Genomic DNA, 20,909 nt, shown 5'->3' on the forward strand with positions numbered 1-20,909 from the left:
ATGGATCAACCCTCGACAGCTGAAAAGGGTCAAAATGACTCAGACACCAGTGACTTGGATGTGCTCTCTCGCCCCAGCTCATCAACCCCACACCACAGGCCAGGCCATAGTGGAGGCCACCGCCATGATGAGTCCCATCACCATGGTGAGTCCCATCACCATGGTGAGTCCCATCTTCATGGTATATCCCATCATCATGGTGGATCTCACCACCTTGGTGACTTCCAAGACTTCCATGACAATGCCTTCTCCCGCCATTCCCACCACTCTCCCCACTCCCACCATTCCACCCACCATGGAGAGACCCGCCATCATGGTGGAACCCACCACTCCACAAACCTTGCCCTGCCTCCTTCCCATGGCACTGTCTTCTCCCACCATTCTTATGGTGAGGACCACTCTGATGATGAGCACCACCACGGTAGCAGAAAATATAATGGTAGGCCTCACCACCGTAATGAGTCCTACCTCCATGGGGGCCCCTCCCACCACGGTGAGTCCTCCCACCATGGGGGGCCCCGCCACCACGGTGAGTCCTACCTCCATGGGGGGCCCCCCCACCACGGTGAGTCCTATCACCCTGGGGCCCCCCACCACCACGGTGAGTCCTACCACCATGGGGGCGCCCCCCACCACGGTGAGTCCTACCTCCACGGGGGGCCTCACCATCATGGTGAGGCCTACCACCATGGGGGGCCTCACCATCGGGGGGGGCCCCATCACCATGGTGTGTCTCACCACCCCAGTGAGGTTTCCCGCCATAGTGGGCTCCATCACCAAGGTGAGCCTTACTACCATAAAGAGGCCTACCACTCCGGGGGCCCTCGCCAACACATTGAGGCCTATCACCATGGTGGGCCCCATCACTATGATGCTTACCACCACGGTGGGCACCATCATCATGAAGCCCCCCACCACAGAAGGCCTCTTCATCATGGAGAGACCTATTCCCACCATTCCTATGTGGGGTCCTACCACGATGACATACCTAACTACCACAGCGAGCGCCACCACAGTGAGCAACACCATGGCCACCACGGCTACCATGATGAGCACCACCATGGTGAGCACCACCACGGCGAGCACCACCACGGCGAGCACTACCGCGGTGAGCACCACCACGGCCACCACGGCTACCACGATGAGCACCACCGCGGTGAGCACCACCATGGTGAACACCACCACGGTGAACACCACCATGGCCACCATGGCTACCACGATGAGCACCACCATGGTGAGCACCACCACGGTGAACACCACCACGGCCACCACGGCTACCATGATGAGCACCACCATGGTGAGCACCACCCCGGGGAGCACCACCCCAGCGAGCACCACCATGGCCACCGTGGCGAGCACCACCACAGGGAGTATCACCGTGGTGCACATCCTTACAATTATCTCCACAGTATCGGGGCGCAACATCATGGTGGCTCCCAAGTCTTTGGCCCACTCAAGCCCCACAGCATGGCCAGAGCCTCCCTTGGCTCCACCTATTCAATGGCCCTCCAACCGAACTTGACCCGTTCCCACAATAAAATTCGCTCACATGCCTCCCAGGTCTCTAGCAAAGTCCATCCTCAGGATTCCTCCTCTAAATCCTCGGAAAGCTGGGCTGAAGAAGATGAGCAATTTCAGAAGCGCGAAAGTGAGTCTTTGCTCACCCCCTCCCCAAATTCCACCGCCTGGCCCAGATTCCTGACCTAAGGGGGCCCTGCACTGAACATCCGCAGGTCATGAGGCTTGACTCTCACCTGCGTGTATATTCCATTCGCTATTCACTCACTTGACCGTTCATCGTCCAAACTTTTATTCCTTGAATTATGCACCTCTTTAGGCTGTCACTGCTTTATTCATTCACACGTTCTCTTCTCGAACATTTCCTCTTGTCTAATATGGGTGCCTGGGCTGCCTGGACCCTGGAAGCACAGGAACCACAAACCCTGCCCTCAAGGGGCTCCAAGGCTGGGGGTGGTCACTTAAACCCCCAATCCCAGACCCCCGAGTGATGGGGGCCTGTCCTCACTATCAGAACAGTTACCACTGTGGATTCTATTTGTCCACATTTCCCCCACTAAACTGTGAGCTTCTTGAGGACAGAGACTGGACCAGTGCCTGTATGAGTGTCTTGTTCGAGGGGAGGGAGGGACCTTGGCTGTTAATGCCCAGTCCCCCAAACTTGGCCCCTAACAGTTCAGTAAACATAGCGACAGTTGCATGAACAGCAGAGAGAGGTAAGTGTCTAATTGAATGGGGGTAGGGAAGGTAGCCAAGAGGAGGAGATGTTCCAGCAGAATCTTAAAGGGAGAGGGAGAGTTTACCAAGAGGATGGGGTGGTGAGGAGGATTGGGTTTTCCATGCATAAGTTGCCTTGTACGTAAAGAAAGGCATGGGAGTGTAGGAGCCTGAGCCCGCAAGATGTGCTCAAGAAGACCCCAAATCCCAAACAAGCTGGCATCTGCCAGGAAGGGGTCAGGCCTGTGGCCCCAATACCAGCACAGGGCTAGCATAGAGGTGCCATAGTGAGTGAATGGCAGGCAAGCAGACAGACATGAAGATGAACCCTAACCCAGACAGGGAGGGTGCCCAGGATCCCCATCCCCCCCTCCCACACAGACTTGACTTTCTGGCCCCCTTACAGCTGGCCGGCCGCAGCGGTCCCACAAGAAGCTTCATACTATGGACCTCTCCAATTGGTTGCGGGAAAAATTAAGCTACTTCATTCAAGGCCTCCGGAGCATGCTCAGGAACCTGACTCAGTCCCTGGCCTTTGAAGCCTTCATCTTCCTCATCGTCTGCCTCAACACCATCATGCTAGTGGCCCAGACCTTCGCTGAAGTCGAGATCCGGGGCGGTAAGAGGCGGGGAGCCCCATTTACGTGGAGAAGGCCATTGAGGTTGTTCCAGGCCTCCTGTGGGCCTTAACCAATGCTGGGCGATTTATATAACGTATCTCATTTGATCCTCACTCCTGGGAAGTAGATGACGTTGCCCAGTGTTAGAGATCGTCCTCGGAGAGATTGCCAAGGTCAACCAGCCAGCTAGAGACAGCTGAACTGAAGGATGTGCTATTTGTGCCTACAGCCACCAGGTGGCGCATCAGCTCTAAATATGCTGCCCTGAAAGACAGGAAGGGTGCCCTGAACCCAGGTCGGCTAGAAGGGCCTGGAGACCCCAAGGAGGCCGCCCTGGAGGGGTGAGAGTGGAAAACCTGAGAAGGCAGCCCCTAACACCCGAGGAGCAGGGTGCAGGAAAGGACCTGCCACCGGCACGTAAACTAAGGAGAGAAGGAGAGGAATGGCTGATGTTTCTCGCGTGCTCACCGTTTCAGGCTCCGTTCTAAGCACTTTACTGTGTTGCATGCATTTAATGCTTATGAGTGCTCTAACAGGCAGCCTGTATTGTCACCATTTTACAGACAAGAAAACTGAGGCACAGAGCAGTTAAGACAAGGCAGAGCCGGGTTCTCCCTGTGTGTGAGGTTCCAGTGGGGCGGCGAGAGGGGCCTAGGTTGCTGGGCGTGGCCCTGAGCAAGCCCCTGGTATCCCCGCAGAGTGGTACTTCATGGCCTTGGACTCCATCTTCCTCTCCATCTATATGATAGAAGCTCTGCTCAAGATCATCGCCTTGGGCCTCAAGTATTTTTCTGACTCCTGGAACAATCTGGGTGGGTGGGGATGGGGCCTGTGTGTGTGTGTGTGTGTATGTGTAGGGGAGCCACTACATTGCCTGGGGGGGCTGAGGACAAAGGTGACAGGGACGAGGAGGGCTGTGGGTCTTGCCTGGCAGGAGCCGTCACACGCAGGCACCCCTGCGCCCTCAGACTTCTTCATCATGGTCATGGCTGTGCTGGACTTCATGCTCATGCAGCTCAGCTCCCTCTCCTTCATGCGCGTCATCTACCACCAAAGCGTCTTCCGGATCTTCAAGGTCTTCAAGAGCCTGCGGGCCCTGAGGGCCATCCGGGTCCTGCGGAGGCTCAGGTCAGCGGTGTCACAGTTGCCTACCCTGGTGTGAGGACTCCAAAGGAAGAGGGGACACAGGCCTGGGCTCCACAGGGGTCTGCTTTGCCCTGCTCGAGGGATCGGGGAGGAGGAGGCTGCAGACTTCAGCCCACTGACCAGTCTCCTGCCATCTGCTGGGATCAATCTCTACGTTTTCCAGAGGGGGGCTGGGCCTCTCCCAAGTCACTAGCAAATCAGGGGCCTCCTGCCTTCAGTGTCAGCTCTGGCTGCTGGGCACAGAGTCCCTCCCTGCTGATTCAGCCTCCCTCTCCACCTCTGCCCACAGCTTCCTGACCAGCCTCCAGGAAGTGACCGGGACCCTGGCCCGGTCCCTGCCGTCCATCACCGCCATCCTCATCCTCATGTTTACCTGCATCTGTATCCTGTGCCTTGGGGCCTGGGTGGGACCCTGCAGTGCTGCAGTGGAAGGGTTGGGGGGAGGGGACCAGGAGCGGGGCTGAGGGGAGATAGGTCCCTGTGAGCCCGGTTTGGCCCTAAACAGCCGGTCCTCTTCTCTGTGGTGCTCCGAGCATTGTTCCGCCAATCTGACCCCAAGCGCTTCCAGAACATCTTCACCACCATCTTCACCCTCTTCACCCTGCTCACCCTCGACGACTGGTCCCTCATCTACCTGGACAGCCGGGCCCAGGGTGGGGCAGGCCCCAGGCTGGGTGGCGGCAGGGGGCTGGCTGGGCGGGCAGACCCTGAGGGCTCAGTTACCCCATCTGCAAAGTGGGGCTTCTGATGCTTGCTGGACGGGGTGTGGTGAGGGCCAGCGAGGATCTCGTAGCTCGAACAACCCTCTCTCTCCCAGGCGCCTGGTACATCATCCCCATCCTCATGGTCTACATCATCATCCAGTATTTCATCTTCCTCAAGTGAGGACCCCACCCCTGCTCCGCTTCCCACCCCCACCTAACCCCGGGGCACCCCCTCCCCAGCCCTCTCCCCTTGGTCGTGCCACGATGAAGCCAGAGGAGGGTGCGGAGCCTCTCCTCCAGCCTCCTCCTCGAGAGGACCCCACTGTCGCCCCCTCCAGCCTGGTGATTGCTGTCCTGGTGGATAACTTCCAGATGGCACTGCTCAGGGGCCTGGAGAAAGTGAAACAGGAGGTACCGAGTGGGATGGGGCAGGTGGACCAGTCAGAGAAACGTGAGGAGGGAGGCACAGAGGCTGGAGGGAAGGGAGGAGGAGGCTCCAGGGATGGGCAGGCATGGGACTCTGGCAGGATCGAGGCCTCTTCTTCCCAGAGGGCCGCCCAGATCCACGAGAAGCTGCTGGATGACTCACTGACGGAGCTCAGGAAAGCAGGTACCGCCCCCCACCTTCCACAGTCAGACATGGAATTCCAGGCTCAGTTTTACAGTTTCAGAGTCAGAGACTCAGGAGAACTTTCAGAGTTTAGAACTTTGGTCCAAAGAGCTCTAAGACCATCCTCCAAAAGCCACTTAAACTGATAGTCAATTCTGGAAAGATCCGTTTGCAAAATGACTAATTAGCCAAATTATGATTCACCAAACACCTGGTTCTAATAATAACTCACAAAGTTGATAGCAGTTGGTCTGACACGGGATGGTTTCAACTGCCTTCAAGGGTTCTGTCAAGGTTCTATACACACTTGTCAGGAGTCACTCAAAGCAGATTGAGAGTCTACAATAATGAAGTTTCCTGTACCTGTTCATTTTTACACACTTGACTTTCTGGGTGAATTGATTTTGAGCCAATTGCTTTGCTTCCTACTTGAAGATCTTCAGAACTTTAGAATCAGGAATTCCACTCTTAGGGTCATCGACACCAGAGAACTAAGGATCCTCAGGGTCACCCGGTCCCCCACCCGCCCTCTCCATCAAGGATAGATACTCAGTGCAAAAAAGCTTGAGCAACAAAAGGAATTAACTGGCTCAAATTCCTTAGCCAACTGAGGGTGTGTGGGCTTTCAGGAAAGGCTGGATCCAGAACTGGAGGATGGTTGGGATTTGGTCTCCTTCCCTCTCTCTGCTCGGTAGGCTTCTGCGCGGTTTTGTGCTTAGGGTGGCTCATCCCTTATGGTTGGAAGACAGCCACCTGCAACTCTAGTCCCAAATCCTGACAGTTCAGCCATCCCTAGCACTCTCAGCAGAGAGATCCTCTTCTCCCAGAAGTTCCTACAAAGTCCCAGAAATGAGTCTCCTTTGCTCCCATTGATCACCTGCCTATTTCTGAACCAATCACTGCAGGCAAAAGAATAGGCTGTTCTGATTGGCCCTGGAGTCACAGAGCTGGGGAGTGGGATCAACCCCAGCTATACAACATGCACCGAAAAGGGGTGGGAGTGGTTCCTCCACAACGTTGGGAGACTTTTACCAGAAGAAGAGGGAATAGATGCTGGACAGGCAATGAACAAGCACAACTGCTATGTGCTCCACCCTGGAGAAGCAAGCTCTTTGGCAGCATCCCGGACAAAAATTCCTCTAGCCTCCATTTGAATATCTCCATGACACATGGGGTTTCTTCTACCCCGTCTCAACCCAGACATCTTCCTGACCTCCCTCTTCTTTGCATCCAGAGCCTGAAGAGGAGATGGGTGAACACGCGATACGGAAGCAGCTCATGGAGAAAAAATTTGGGACCATGACTGAGAAGTAAGGAGATGCGAAGGGAGGGGAGGCCTCGGGTCTAAGGGGAGCGGTCTCGGGGCCTGACCGGTGGGCTGGCAGGGAAAGGGACATTGCCCACCACTCCAGAAGGGGGCATGGAGTGCCAAGGCTTGTGTAGAGACTGTGGGTGGGACGTGGAGACGATGAGTGGGTTCAACTCACCCAGCATTACCTTATGCCACCAAGAGAATCCCACTAGCAGCACCTAAAGAGCTGTGAGTGCCCCTCTGAGGCCGAGGGCCAAGGGCAGGGGCAGCGGAGAGGACCTGGGGGAGCAGTGACTCTGCTCATGTTTTTACTCAAGAAGCATCCCTGACCCTTGCTCTGGGCCAGGCCCTGTGAGGACTCCAAGGACTCAAAGAGGACCCAGACTAGCCCCTGCCCGGGAGGTCCCCACCTTTAAAGACCTGTACTGGCAAGAGAGACTTCAGCTAGGTGGAGGGGTGGGGAGGGTGGTCGGGGAACAGCTTGGGTAAAGGCCTGGAAGGCAGATAGTTAACACTCCATTCCTGTCCACTCGAGCGGCCAGCTGGGCCGGGATGCCTGGGGACTTGTGGGTGTGCTCGTGGCCAGGGGACCTTGATTCCTGCTGTCTGGCTCTCAGGCCTGGCTCCCCAGAGAGTCTTCTCCCTGAAAGCTGGGCCCCACCCCACTCCGTCCTGCCTGGCTCCAAACCAGCAGACAGGGCTGCCTGACGGCCACCACCCTCCAGGCTCTCCTTGCCCACTGACAGAGCCCAAGCCCCAGAGGCCCTCCGTATCATTGCAGCCACCGCCACCCCGTGTGTCCTCGCTTTGCCCCCATGGCTTCCCAAGTGTAGCATGTACTTCTCCACTTCCGCCTTTGCCCGCACTGTTCTCTCCCCTTGGAATGTTCTCTGGCTGCTGGCCCAGGCTCCGGTGACCGAGAGTTGGGAGAGCTGAGCTCCAATCCTGCTCGCTTCACCTCTGGCCACTCTCCTGTCCACCTCCACATTCCAGCTCCTTGGCCACCGGCCTAGTCTGGGCCCTTGGCGCCTCTGTGATACTTTCTTTGGCGTTTCTTGACCTCCAAACTCTTTCCCACTGGTCCACCTCCACCAAGAGCGGTTTTTGGTTTTTGTTGTTGTTGTTGTTGGTTTTTATCACAAGTGTAAACGCACTTGGTTTGCTTTCCTGACTCTGCCACAGAGTTTCTCTGTTTCTTGTTCATTTCTATGTCCTCAGAGCATCTTGCAGTCTTAACTGATTTCAGTGTTATTTGATGGATGGATCGATAAGACAGGCAGGCAGTGAAGGAGTTAATGGATGGGCAGCCGCTGAGGATTTGGGTGGATGACTGACTGCACAGCATGGTGAAGGGGTGGGTGGGTCCAGGGAAGAACAGGTGGACGGAGGGATAGGTAAGTGTGGGAAAGGGTGAGGTGGTCACACGGGTGAGCGAATGACGAGGTAGATGGGTGGATTGAGGGGTAGGTGGTTGAATGGGTGCACAGAGAGGTATGAGGTAGTTGGAGGGGCAAGCAGATGGGTGGATGGAAGGATGGATGGTTGGGAGGATAAACAATTAATAGTCAGAACCCTCTGTGGTTCTGGCAGACATGGCGGCTTTTTAATATTTGGAAAAGAACACATACCATGAAAGGCCACGCTCAGAAAAGTCGTGGCCATGGCTGGGAATGGAGGTGGAGGGCGTCGTAAATGTGTGGGTGAGGTGGGGAGGCAAGCAAGAAGAGCCGTCTGGGGGCTCCGGAGGCCCAGAAGGCCCAGCCTCGCCTCTGCCCCCCTCACACTCCCAGGCAGCAAGAGCTCCTGTTCCACTTTCTGCAGCTGGTGGCTGGGGTGGAGCATTATCAACAGAAATTCCGCTCCCAGGCATCTGTCATTGATGAGATTGTCGACGCCGCATTTGAGGTGTCAGGAGCAGAGGGGAGGGGCCTGATCAGGGGGCGGGGCCTGATCAGGGGGCGGGGCCTCATTCATTTGAGGTGAACCAGGCAGGACAGAGGGGAGGGGTGGAGGGGTGGGGGGGTGGGGAGGACACTAGAAGGCCGGGTTTGGGGGGCTTGTGCCCAGAATCAGCCCTGAGTACCGGCCACATGGCATTTGGGAAGGCAGAGGCCAGCACGGGTTCAGTTACCCTCCCATCCCGCCCCTGCAGGCTGGAGAAGAGGACTTCAGGAAGTGACCCTGGAGATGGACGCCCAACGCAGACTTTAGCCTCTGGCAAGTTACCCACCAGGGTAGGTCGGGCAAGTCCCCAGATCTTCTGGAATAGTCTTCTGGGACTGACTACAGGGCTGGGTCCCAACAGTTTTAAAATCCCAGGTGGCTCTGTGCCCTCACTGGCTGGGCCAAGGCACAGGGCAAGGGAACTTGTGTCATGCACACGTGTGTGCACACTCGAGTGTGTGTGTGCTCGAGTGTTGTATGTGAAAGGCGCTGTTCCTGGATCCCCTCCTGTCCCGCCAGAGCCCACCATCCTGGCTCAGCCTAGCAGTGCATTAGCCGCAGCCAGCGGGGTGATGTGGAGGGTGGGCCAGCTCAGCGCTGGAGGGGAGGGTGGGCGGGCACCCTGCTTTGGGGAGGAAGGCCCGTCTGGCCCAGGAGTTGGGAGAAAAAGAACAGGCTGAAACAGCCCATTGTTGTTGGGGCCTGGGGGACCAGTAGTCTCCAGAAATCAGGGCTTAGAGCCCAGGAACTGGAGCCTACCAGGACCCTCAACATCCCATATAAGGATATCATGAACCCAGAGGTCAGAGGTCACTGCCATATCCTGCCCTGCCTGGGGTCGGACTCCAGAACCTCAGTGAAGGAAGTGGGGGTGGAGGCTGCTCAGGTCCTTCTGGTCTGGGGGTGATGGGGGGCGGGGGTGGAGCATGGCCAGGTGTGTGTGGAATGCAGGAGCCTGCTGTTAGAGGAAATCTGATGAGGCAGATGGTTGTTCCCATCCTTAGATGAGTTCCCCTCATCTGGACACCCAGAGCCCCTGTCCCCACAGCCGGGGGTGGCGATGGGGCACTGGCCCAGGTCCCCGAGTGCCTGGGCCTGTGCTGGGTGCTGGAGAACGATTACTGAGTCAAGCTCAGCCCAGCCCCGGCCACGGAGGCTCCCCATCCAGAGGGGGCCTTCCACCATCTACAACACCCCCTCTAGTTGAGTGAAGCCGGGATGCAGTACAGGCTGCAGAGTTAGGCTGGGACTCCAGAGTGGGGACTGAGGGTGACAGACAGTTTTACCAGCCACCCCGGACGCCTAGGCTGGACCAGACAGTGGCGAAGCCTCCGGGCCCCAGGACAGAAGCAGCACCTCCCCTCCCCAGCCCAGCTGATGGCACTTGCTGGCCCAGGGCCCAGGAATAGACTCTGAGGAGGAAATGCCGTCTTGGATTTGGGCACAGATTCCGGGGGTGGAGAGGCCACCTGGCAGATGTCTCTGGGCCTCTCGTCACCCCACCACCTCACACATTCATTCAACAAGCATTTCCTGCCACCTACCCTGCGGCAGCCTCATGCTGGAGGCTTCTGCTCAGTGGCAGCTGGGAGTCCTTCCAAGCAGCAGCCCCACCGCATGGCCCTGGGCTGTCTGAGTTGCCAGATCTGACAGGCTTGAGCAGAAGCAGGGCTCTAGTTTCCCTGTGTCCCTAACTCCTGTCATACTCAGCCCCTCACTCATCAGACTTCCATGCGAGTCTCGTCTCGTCTACTTGCTGCTTGCTCATCCCCACCCCAATACGGCCTCCGAGGGCAGAGGGCAGGGCCTGAGAGCTGGGGCCGTTCCTCATTAGGTCCCACTGGGCAGGGGACCAGGCAGGCACAAGCAGGATGTGTGGTGGGTTTGTGTGTGTGTGTGTCTGGTGTGTTGTGGATTTGCGTGTGTGTGTGTGTAATGAAGATGAACTGCAGCCACAAATTCAGGTGTGCAAAAAACGTTGCAACTCTGTTTTCTTTAAATGACCTTAAATTGCATCTGTCCCCTCATCCCTCCTGTGAACAGTAGATTTGCCCTTGGTCCCCTTGGGGCTCCCTATCCAGCCCCTTCCAGGGGGGGGATGTCCCTCTGGCCTGTGGCCCACAGTGTGTACTGAGAGCGACTGTCCCAGCCCTCGTGGTCTCTTGGCCTGCAGGGGCTCTGCCATCTCTGGGCCGCATGTGCATATAGAAATCTCATAGGCTGGGAGCCCAGTGGCCTGGGGCCCAGCTGGCTGATCCCACCACGTGCCACTGAGTCATCCTTGGGCTGAGAGGGAGCCGAGCTCAGGTGCTCCTCAGAGTATTCCCAGCTCCTCTCCCTTTCCACCCGGCATCATGCCTCTTGTGACTGTGTCTCCAGCCCCTTAACTGGGAATATTTGGAGTCTCTGGAGGTTTGTTCCTCTATGTCTGTGACACTGGAGTGTTTAGGGGACTCCGGATTCGGCTGAACTCTGCCCCCTCAGCACTCTCTGGGCTGGGACAGCAGAAGGTCAGCTGGGGGTGTATGGGAGCCCCATCAGCTGGGGATAGGGAGGAGCTGCCAGGAGAGGGAGTGGGGGACGGCAGAGGAGAAGTGAAGCACTCAGGAGACACCAATTCACAAAGCAGTGTGAGCAATTTATTGCCACAGATGTGGCCCCTGGACCAGTACCCTCCACCGATGCACCCGCTCCTGCCCGGTCCCGCCCAGTCCCTCCCACTCCCATGCCCACAGGGGTCTTCTACACAGGCACACAGTGATGCTTCAGAAGGCTGGAGGTGTTCTGCCAGGGGACCACCAGGATCTCAAAGTCGCAACGCAGCTTCTGCAGATAGAGCATGGGGAGAGTAGGAGGGGTGAGCCCGGGCTGAGGCCTGGACAGAGGCTGCCCACAGGCAGCCTTCTGTCACAACAGTGCCTGCGGCGCTCTGGAACACAAGAGGGGCAGTCACTGGCCCAAGGGACATCGAGTCAGAAGGCCAGGACTAGATCCCAGATCTTTCTAGCCACCTCCCTCACTTCAGGGTGAAGCCCCAGTCTCCTCCTGTCTGCACCCCACCCTGGCCTGAGTCATCCAGAAGGAAGGGACAGGTTCAGCCAGACATCAGCCTGGCCAGCCAGACCAGTTCAGTCTCGGGTGCTGGGCAGGGTGTGTGTGTGTGCCAGGATGTTACCTCCTGCTGTGCTCCTACTGCCAGAGGGCAGGTGGTGAGGTCTCCAGTCACAGCACTCTTCCTGCAGGCGGTGCTCACCATCTCGACGGTCAGGTAATACTTGACACCAGCCACCAGCTGGGACGTAGGCAGGGGCAGGTCAGGGTCCCGGGAGACAACCCTTGAGCCCGACCTCTCACCTCCTTCCACATCCTCCCATCTCCCATTCTCTCCCCCTGGACATGGGGGAGATTCAGACTTGTGAATTGGGGTGTTCTGGTGGGGAGCCCTGGGGAGAGAGGCAGAGGCCTAAGCCCCGCAGGAGGCTGAGACTCCAGTGCCCACATGGTCCTGAAGCCCACGGCCCCATCTCCCTCATCGCCCCCTCCCCACCCCACCTATGGGAGCAGGGACTAGTGTGAGGCTAGTGAGGTAGCTATCCAAGTTCAGGGTTGGATCCTATTTGAAATTTAGGTATTTTGTTCATTGTGAATTTTGGCATTAATTCGATTTTTAAAAATACATTGTATTAAAATATTATCCTGGTTACTCTTGCCGCGCCCCCTTCCTCTGGCGGCCGGCGGAGCGCCTCCCCGGCTTCGCCCTGGCGGGCCCTGCGCTCCCCCTGCTTCCTTCTCGTCCCTGTCCCCTGGCCCCACCGCACCTGGCTCTGCGCCTTGAGGATGTTGGTGTCTCGGAAGTAGTAGGCGCTGTTGCTGCCTATGTTGTAGTTGGCCACGGCCACCTGCGCCGCCTTCCGCACCTGCGGGTCGCTGGGCGACAGGTCCCTGCGCTCTCCAACCTTGCGCTCCCCGGGCCGGGCCCGGACGTCGCGGGGCAGCGCCAGGAGGCAGAGCGCGAGCAGGGCGAGGCCCAGCGCCAGCGGCAGTCTTGGACGCGCCATGGTCATCCGTGCCGGGCCCGCCGCCCCGGCTGCTTTTACGGGCTCCGCGGCCCCGCCCCGCCCCGCCCCGCCGTGCGCCGGGGGAGATTGCGGTGCCGGGGCGGTCGGGACCCGGGAGGGGTGGGGGAGCAGCCGACAGGCCCGAGCACACCTGAGCGCCAGGATGCTGCCCCGCCCTCCAGGACACACCCAGTCCAGTCCGGTGGGGGAAAGGACAGCCGCAGTCCCCAGCAACAAGTGCCACTGGGACAGTTCAGGAGAGGCCCGTCCAATATGAAATACTGACAACAGCTGTTGGCAAGCTCTTACTACAGCCACCATTTATTAACTGTGTAACCCTGGAGAAGTTACTTAACCTCTCGCTGCCTCAGTTTCCTCCTCTGTAAAATGGGTTGCTGAGAGGATTCAATAGGTCAAGTGTTCTAATTAGAGGAGCCTGGTGCTCTGTAGACAGCAAGTAAGTAGGAGACATTACTGTGCTGAGCCCACGCTGTTTAACCCTCACAACCAGCACAAAGTGGCAATCAGTAATGTTTCCACTTAAAAATTTTTTTTAATTTAATTAATTAATTTATTTCCTCCAAAGCCCCAGTAGATAGTTGTATGTCATAGGTGCACATCCTTCTAGTTGCTGTATGTGGGACGCAGCCTCAGCATGGCCGGAGAAGCGGTGCGTCGGTGCGCACCCGGGATCCGAACCCAGGCCACCAGCAGCAGAGTGCACGCACTCAACTGCCAAGCCACGTGGCCGGCCCCAGTAATGTTTCCACTTTACAGAGGAGGAAACAGGACACAGAGGGGACAACTGATTTGCCCCAGGACATCAGCTGGTAAATAGTAAATAGGGGTGCTGGCTTTTGAGCCTGGGCAGTCTAACTCAAATCTGTGTTTTCAAATCAGACTGAGCCCAAGGGATGAGAACTGGCCAGAAGGAAGGGTGTGTGTCATACCAGCTCTGCCATTTACTGACCAGTTGACTTCCAACAAGTCCCTCGACCTCCCAGAGCCTCAGTGTCCTCCTCTGAAGAAAAGTGACAGCTCATATCTTCGAAGGTTATTCTGACATGAATGACCTGAGCCTGGATCACTCATAGGTATACTGGCCATGTGCTGGAGGTACCAGCAAAATAGGGCACTGTGACTTTTTTGGAATAATCTGATAATTAATACATAAAAAACTGCATTGAAGTAGTCAACATGGGAAAAGTCTGGATTTTGTTGAGATTCTTTATCTGTATCTTAGAGTTCCGCCTGGTCTGTACTTTTAATTACGTGTCGCTGGGGTGGGGTGGGGCATTTCACTCTGAGACACTAAGATCTTGTCAGTGCTTAGGGCCTCCAAAGATCTTAACTGGGGCCTGGAAGAAGTAGTGGTTAACAGTACCTGACAAACAGTTGATGCTTAATAAGTGGTAGCTATTATTGTGATGAATATTTTGAGTAAGCATCCAGCATCCTCCCCCAACCCCCCAATTCTCAGCCTTTCAGAATCCTAGAGCCGGGAAAGGCAGTGATTTCTCCCAGGGAGATGGGACCAGAGTGTGGTCACTGGCTGGTCCAGCTGCTACCCTACCCCCTCAGCCCAGCTGTGGAAAACAATCTTGAGATTCCAAGGAACTGTCATAAGATTGTTATGGGCTCAGGAGTCTGCCTTAAAGTGACAGACCCCAGTTTGTAGGAGAGCTGGAGCGAGGTTGGCTTGATGAGGAGGCAGGAACCCGACCTGAAAGGACCTAGGAGGGGGAGTAAGAAGAGCACAGCACAGGGAGAGGTGGGAGCAGCAGCCCCGGGGGGCCGGGAGCCTCCCTGGGCTCCCAGGTCTGCTCTCCTGTCACTTGGAGCTCAGCCATGGCCACACTTACCTCCAACAGCTCCCCGGAAAACTAGCCAAGGCCGAGTCCCCGACTCCCCAAGGGCCATTGGGTCCCCAGCTCATTGCCCTGCCCTACTTGTCGCTCCTTCGCACTGATAGTGATGAGTCTTTTGCACCCCAACCTCACAATTTCCAAAGACCTTTCACGCACTGGTCTAGTCTCACAAGCCCCCCTGCCCCCTGAGGCAGTAAGCATCATCCTCATTTTGCAGATGAAGAGATTTCATCAGAGAGGTCAGAACGCTTGTCTAAGGTCACACAGCTAGAACTGGTATGTTGGTGAGAAAAGAGGGATGGGGAAAGGAAAGTAACAACTACTGGTCTCTTGATATGTATGTGCCAGGCCTTGTGCCAGGGACTCAACATATGTTCTCTTGTCCTCATAACAGCTCTGCAGAAGCAATGATTATTTCCTCTTTTTACAAGGAGGAAATGGGGAATCAAAAGGGAAGGGTCAGTGGTGGGGCTTGGGGTGACACCCCCACTCCAGCATCCTAGTGTGTGAGTCCTGGACCACTCCACAGGGATATGAGGTCTGTGCAGGGGGAGGCTCCCTAGGGGTGGGGGTGCTGCAGGATTTTGCCAGGGCTGGGTCTCATCTGGAGAAGAGGCTGGATTCCATCCCGTCTGGACCAATCTGGCTTCCAGAAGGAGGCCTGGGCCAGATGTAAGCTTGGGCTTGGCCATCCTCACAGGCCACAGGGCACAGCCTCCAGTTTCGCTGTGGCCCAGACATCTCAACCCAGGTTGCCCACTGCACCCATCTCTTGCCTCAGGCTGATGGGTCTCACTGACCAGGCTGGGCCCGTGACATGCCCTTCACCCTGGGATGGGGCCACCTAGGGCCTTGTGCTGCCCTCAGAACACTCTTCCTTGAACTTTTAGCCGGGCTGCAGATATTCCCTCCCCTGGGGCTCTGTTCCCCTTTCTGCGTGGGACCACACCCTGGAAAGGAGACCTTATGGCAAGGAAAGCTGTGATCTGATGGTGATGAAATCTCGCCTCTGTGGAGGAGCTGTCCTCAGTGCCGGGGGCTTTAGGTTCACTAGCTCATTGAATCCTCATAACCCCGCACAGCTGCCAGAGGAGGAGACAGGCTCAGAGCAGCGAAGCAGCTTGCTCCAGGTCACACAGTAAGTCAAGGAGGAACTGAGACCAGAACCAGGCCCAGCTGGCTCTTTCAGGCTCCCATCAGTCATGGCCAGGAGTGACAGTACAGAGAGCCCTGGGTCCCTACAGGGCGGGGGCCAGGTGGGAGGGGGCTGACAGTCATGAGCACGTGCTGTGAGCCTTTCACACCATGTGGGCTGCCACTGGGGCAGGGTGGGGAGGTGTGTCTTGGGCTTTGGTTCATCCTGTAGCCTCCCCTCCTTCCTTTCCGGGGGCAGCAGGACCCCTTCAGGACCCCGGAGTGCATGGTTGGGTTCACCCTGAGCTCTAGGCCAGATCTGAGCACTCCTGACTGGACTGGCTGAGGGAGCCAGGTCTGGCTGGGTGCAGCAGGGAGCGGGGACACTGGGTCATTGTTTGCTGACTTCCAGGCCCACCCATGCCCCCGGCCAGGCTCGTCCTGTTGGGCAGTGTGGGCTAACATGTGACCTGCCTCCTACCTGTCCACTCAGGTCTTTCTCCAACATTCCAGGCCTCAGTCCCTTGTCTTGCTGGCCAAGTCGGGGCTGGATTTCTGAGAGGCCACACTGTGATAAGGTACATTCTAGTTGCCCTGTGTTTCCTGCTGCCCCAAAACTGATCCAGTAAGTTGTGTGGAATGCGCTAAGGAGCCCCGATAGAGGGTTTGGGGCCTGCCACCACCATGTCACAGGTACTGCCTGAGTCCCGAGGGAGAGGTGAGAGGGCAGGCTCCAGCCCCTTCAGAGACAAAGCCTGTGGGTGAGGCAGGGAAGAGCCCATGTCGAGGAAGCAGAGCAGGCAGCGTGTCCCACAGGATTCTGCTGGGTGGGCCCCAGGGCCAGAGCCACAAGAGGCAAAACTGGGCAGCCAGTGTGGGCAGGAGCCATGGGAAGGGTGTCGTGGAGGAGGAGGAAGTCTCCATTACCTCAGAGGTGCCAGCAACAATCTGGCAGTGTCAGGGCTGAGGTGGGGGGAGGCTGTGGCCCTGGTGAGCCCCTGCCTAAGCACACAAGGCCTGTGTGACAGCATCCCAGCACAGGGTCGAGGCTGAGGGGACTCTGAGGTGATGCTGGATCCATCCAGGAAAACATCCGAAATAGTATGGCCCAAAACTCCCAGGACAGCCTGCATTACTACCTCGGCCTGGGCTTCAGACTGGCACCCTCCCAGGAAGTGGCCAGTAACACAAGCTGGGCTCTGCTCTGGCCACCTGATGCCCTTCCAGGGGGCCGCTCACACCTCGCAGACCCAGCCTTGCACTGAATCCTCATCCCTACTGATAAGCATCAGTTTCCGACAAATCGCATAATTGCTGTATCCCCAGGTCTTTATTTTTGATTTCCCTTTTATCCTTCTACCATTCTGCGATGTAGCTAACAGACAAAAAAGTACACAGAACACGTCTGTTCTCTTTTAACAGACGGAGTCAACGCCTGTGGTACCACCACTCATCACTCCGGCCTCCCCCCAAAAGGTCATCACTGCCACTCTGTTTCTTTACCTTTGACTTTTGCAATAAACATTTCATTTTTCTAGTTTTACCACCTGTGTAGCAATCTCCAAGCAAGAATTCACTTGTTAACTTTACATGAAGGGGATCAGACGATGTGATGGCTTGTTTCATTCGCTTGAGGTTGGGATTCACCGGTTGTCCACAGCTCTCACCTGTTCCTCTTCACTGGTATTGATAGGCTGACATAAGAAGGCCGCTGCGAACGTTCACACGGGTGCTGGTGCAGGTACGTGTCCTCGGTCACAGCCCCCGGAGTGGAACTGCTGCGTCACAGGGTGGGTCTTATCTTCATTTTTACTAGAAAACGCCCGAATGTTTTTTCCCAAGTGTTCATACCAATCTACACTCCCACCACCTGGCTCTCAGTTCCTCTTGCTCTGTTCCCTCATCAGCACAGGGCATTGTCTAAATTTTTGCCAGTCCAGTGAGTGTATAATGGCATCTCATTTGCATTTCTGATTACTAATACAATCCAGCACCTTTTCATAGGCTTATTCACCATATGGGTATCCACTCTGGCTGCCTTGTGGGTCTTCTACCCACTTTCCTATTGTGTTGTCTGCTTTTTCTTGGCTACAGACCTTTGTTATCTTTGGGTGTTGCAAAGCTCCTTCCCCACCCTGGGTTGACAAGTCTCCTCGCTCTCTTTATGGTATCTTTAGACGAGCGAAGTTTCTATTAACGGAGTTGAATTTATCAACTTTTTAGTTTTTGCCGAGGAAGATTGTCCCTGAGCTAACATCTGTGCCCATTTTCCTCCACTTCATGTGGGACACTGCCACAGCACGGCTCGATGAGCGGCGTGTAGGTCCGTGCCCAGGATCTGAACCCGCAAACCCCTGGCCGCTGAGGCAGAGCAAGTGAACTCAACCACTCTTCCACTGGGCCAGCCCCTATCAACTTTTTCTTCTTAATTTTTCCCTACTCTGAGATCATGAAAATTTTCTCATATTAGTCCAATTTTTGTATTTAACATCTGTCATTCTCTCCTCAGCAGACTTAAGCCATCTAAAGAAAATTCTGTAAGAAAATTCTCAACGATGCTCTGCTGAAGGAATGAAAGCCAAGCAGGCCTGGGTGCCCACAGCTAGCATCTCACCTGATCTTTACCACCACCTCATTTCCCAAGTGGGGAAACTGAGGCTCAGAGAGGAAGAGTGACAGGACTAAGGAACACAGGGCTCTCAGGTACATGGGCTTCCAAGTTACTTTCTGAGGGCCAGCCTGGCTACTTCCTAAGCAGTAAGTCCATGGACAAATCACTTAGACTCTCTGAGCCCCTCACTTCCTCACCTGTACAAGAGAAAACACTTTCTTATTGTGGAAGAAAAAATGTTTGCAAAGATCTTAGTTGTGAGCCTAGTTCATACTAAGTGTTCAACAAAGAACAGGATGAAAATGTACCAAATGAAAGTGTAACTCACTTGAGCCCCCAGCTGTGATGCCCATGCTCTTTCTGCCTCCCTACGAGAGCAGGACAACCAGCAAGAGCACTGCCCACTCCTCCAGAGGCCAGGAGAGCACATGAGGATGGGCAGGGGAACTCTTACCCATTCTTAGCTGGTCCACCCTCTTCCTGCCACCTCTCACTCCCACTGACTTTTCCTCCAGGTGCTGCCTAGCCCAGCTGTTGACTCCACTGACATCTGGAACACCACAGCCCATATGGATCCCAGGAAGAATCAACCCACACCCTCTCCCACATCACTAAGGGATTGAGACACTCCGAGGCACCTGCTGGAGGCCCACGTGGCTGGGGCGGCTGCCCTCCAGGCTGGGAAGGAAGCTGCTACTTTCAACCTGCGCTGATAAGGAGGGCAGCACACCTGGTCAGTCTCTGGTGAAAAGGCGACTCCCAGCCCACCTGCTGTTCACACACGAAGCCCAGTCATGAAGGCCACTGACTTTATTGATTTAAAAAACTCTGTAAGGACAGTGACTGTTCTGCCAAAAAACGAGCCAAATGGCATAAAACAGACCACAGGTGAGGGTGGGAGTGAGGATAGGGGCCAGGAATCCACTCAGAAAAGCTGGTAATTGTCAACATGAAACTGGCAGGGGAAGGGGAAGGCAGGTGCATGCAACAGCAAGATTTCCAAAAAAGTTGAAATGGTGAAGGGAGAGAACTCCCCAAAGACTCGAGTACATCGGAGGTGAGACACAACAGCAACCTTTTCCTTTGTAGAGGACGGGAGAGGAGTCCCCACTTGGCTGCAAACTCTGCAGACTCAAGGCTAGGGCTGGGGTTTGGGGGCTCTGTGGGGAGCATCACAAGAAGGCGTCGCACCACTCTCGCAGGCACCCAAAGCAGTCCCGGGACTGCTTGGCGTTGGCGCCGCACGTGTCCTTCAGCCATTCCCGGAAGAGGTCTTCATCTTTCTTTAGCACCAGAAACTGGCCAAGGACCACGTAGGCCTACAAAACAGGCAAAGAGGAAATGCCATTAAGTACTCTGTGGGACTAAGAATAAGACCCTTAGTGTGGCATCAAAGCACAGGAGCCTGGAAGGCAGGGCAGGCTCTGCCTATGTCTTCAGCTTACACACCCCCAACAAGTACACTCACATTCCTCACTCCCAAACTACAAGAAACATTGCAGGCTGTCCCCTACCCGGCCCCCAGCCCTCCCCAGGTGCACGCAACCACCCCACACCTTGTCAAAGCCCCTTTCCTCCAGCTTCTTGCCCAGGACTTCACCAATCCCGGCCAAGCTCCCCACTGGCTTTTCCCCCATGGGTTCTGCCACGAAGTCTCGGTGCTTTTGAGAAGTTGTCATCTTGATCAGGCTGAATCTGGGAATCCCAAGAAAAAGTAGGTTAGGGCTGAAAACCTGGGCACTCCAGAAAGCCCATGAGCAATCTCATTAAGAGGAAGCTGGACCAGCCATGATGGTGGTTTTACTCGAGTCCCCTCATTTCACGGATGAGAAAACTGAAACCAAGGAAATTCTTTTCCCCACTGTTCAAGAGAAATCTCTTCCACTCCCCGTGGGAACTGGGTTTTGGTATTGCTCCAGAGGAAAATCTATCTTGCCCTAACAGGTGGCGCGCGCGGAGCAGTGGGAAGAGTCCCAGGGTGAGTAGCCAGGGGCCGCCCTGAGGCTGTCACTCCCTCTGTGACCTTGGCTGGGCAAAGAAGACACTGGTTGTACCTGGACCGGCTACCTGCTCTGAAAAACAAACGAGTGGTCGGTCTGCCCCACACGCCCCACAGCGCTCACAGGGCGCAGGCGCAAGCCGGAGCGCGCACACCCGCTCCTCCAGCCCCGCGGCCCGCCTGGGCTCCCGCCCCGTCCGCCCGCCGTGCTGGCTCCGCCCCCAGCGCGCCGCCCCGCCCCCTCCGCGCGCCTACGCGCCCACGCGCCGCCCCGCCCTCTCCCTGCATCGCGGCCAAGCTATCTGCGAGGGCGCATCTTCCGTCCCGCCTGGCACATGCGGCCCCTTCCCTCCTCTCTTCCCCGCGCCTCCTCTGGCCTCCAGCCCAGGCCCCGCTCAGCAGCTCGTGCTCACCCGCGGCTCCCGTTCCCGTAACGGCTCCTCCCGCCACCGGCTGCTCCCGCCGCTACCTCAACCCACTAGAACTTTCTTCCACTTCCGCTTCCGGGTCGCCTCAAGAGCCGCCTTAAAAAAAAAAAATCTAAATTGGGCACTTCTAGCCGCCTAGAGCCATAGAGATGAGGCGCTCCGGAGCTCGACGGTGCCTTTAGTAGGCGCTTCTTTCTGGTCGCTTCGCGGGAAGCGGGGGTCCTTTCTATGATCTCGCTT

The 20,909-nt window shown here is 56.3% G+C and overlaps 3 protein-coding genes across 3 annotated transcripts; 1 reads left to right on the plus strand and 2 right to left on the minus strand.

Moving 5' to 3' along the window:
* Positions 1-8,855, plus strand: CATSPER1 (cation channel sperm associated 1). The gene is made up of 14 exons (XM_058526362.1): positions 1-727; positions 782-1,097; positions 1,329-1,648; positions 2,642-2,854; positions 3,554-3,667; positions 3,824-3,983; positions 4,291-4,382; positions 4,511-4,654; positions 4,819-4,882; positions 5,044-5,116; positions 5,255-5,315; positions 6,550-6,625; positions 8,418-8,532; positions 8,780-8,855. Exons 1-14 carry the CDS (start codon positions 1-3, stop codon positions 8,804-8,806), a joined length of 2,502 nt encoding a protein of 833 aa, XP_058382345.1. The 3' UTR covers positions 8,807-8,855.
* A 2,339-nt stretch (positions 8,856-11,194) lies between these two features.
* On the minus strand, positions 11,195-12,644 carry CST6 (cystatin E/M). The gene is made up of 3 exons (XM_058526365.1): positions 12,390-12,644; positions 11,747-11,863; positions 11,195-11,397 (listed from the first exon to the last, which is right to left on the minus strand). Exons 1-3 carry the CDS (start codon positions 12,633-12,635, stop codon positions 11,314-11,316), a joined length of 447 nt encoding a protein of 148 aa, XP_058382348.1. The 5' UTR covers positions 12,636-12,644; the 3' UTR covers positions 11,195-11,313.
* Positions 12,645-19,037: 6,393 nt separating this feature from the next.
* Positions 19,038-20,759, minus strand: BANF1 (BAF nuclear assembly factor 1). The gene is made up of 3 exons (XM_058526370.1): positions 20,655-20,759; positions 19,799-19,937; positions 19,038-19,561 (listed from the first exon to the last, which is right to left on the minus strand). Exons 2-3 carry the CDS (start codon positions 19,919-19,921, stop codon positions 19,415-19,417), a joined length of 270 nt encoding a protein of 89 aa, XP_058382353.1. The 5' UTR covers positions 19,922-19,937; positions 20,655-20,759; the 3' UTR covers positions 19,038-19,414.
* Positions 20,760-20,909: the final 150 nt, after the last annotated feature.

This window comes from Diceros bicornis, chromosome 31, assembly GCF_020826845.1.
Source record: "Diceros bicornis minor isolate mBicDic1 chromosome 31, mDicBic1.mat.cur, whole genome shotgun sequence".
In the NCBI taxonomy this organism is placed as follows: domain Eukaryota; kingdom Metazoa; phylum Chordata; class Mammalia; order Perissodactyla; family Rhinocerotidae; genus Diceros; species Diceros bicornis.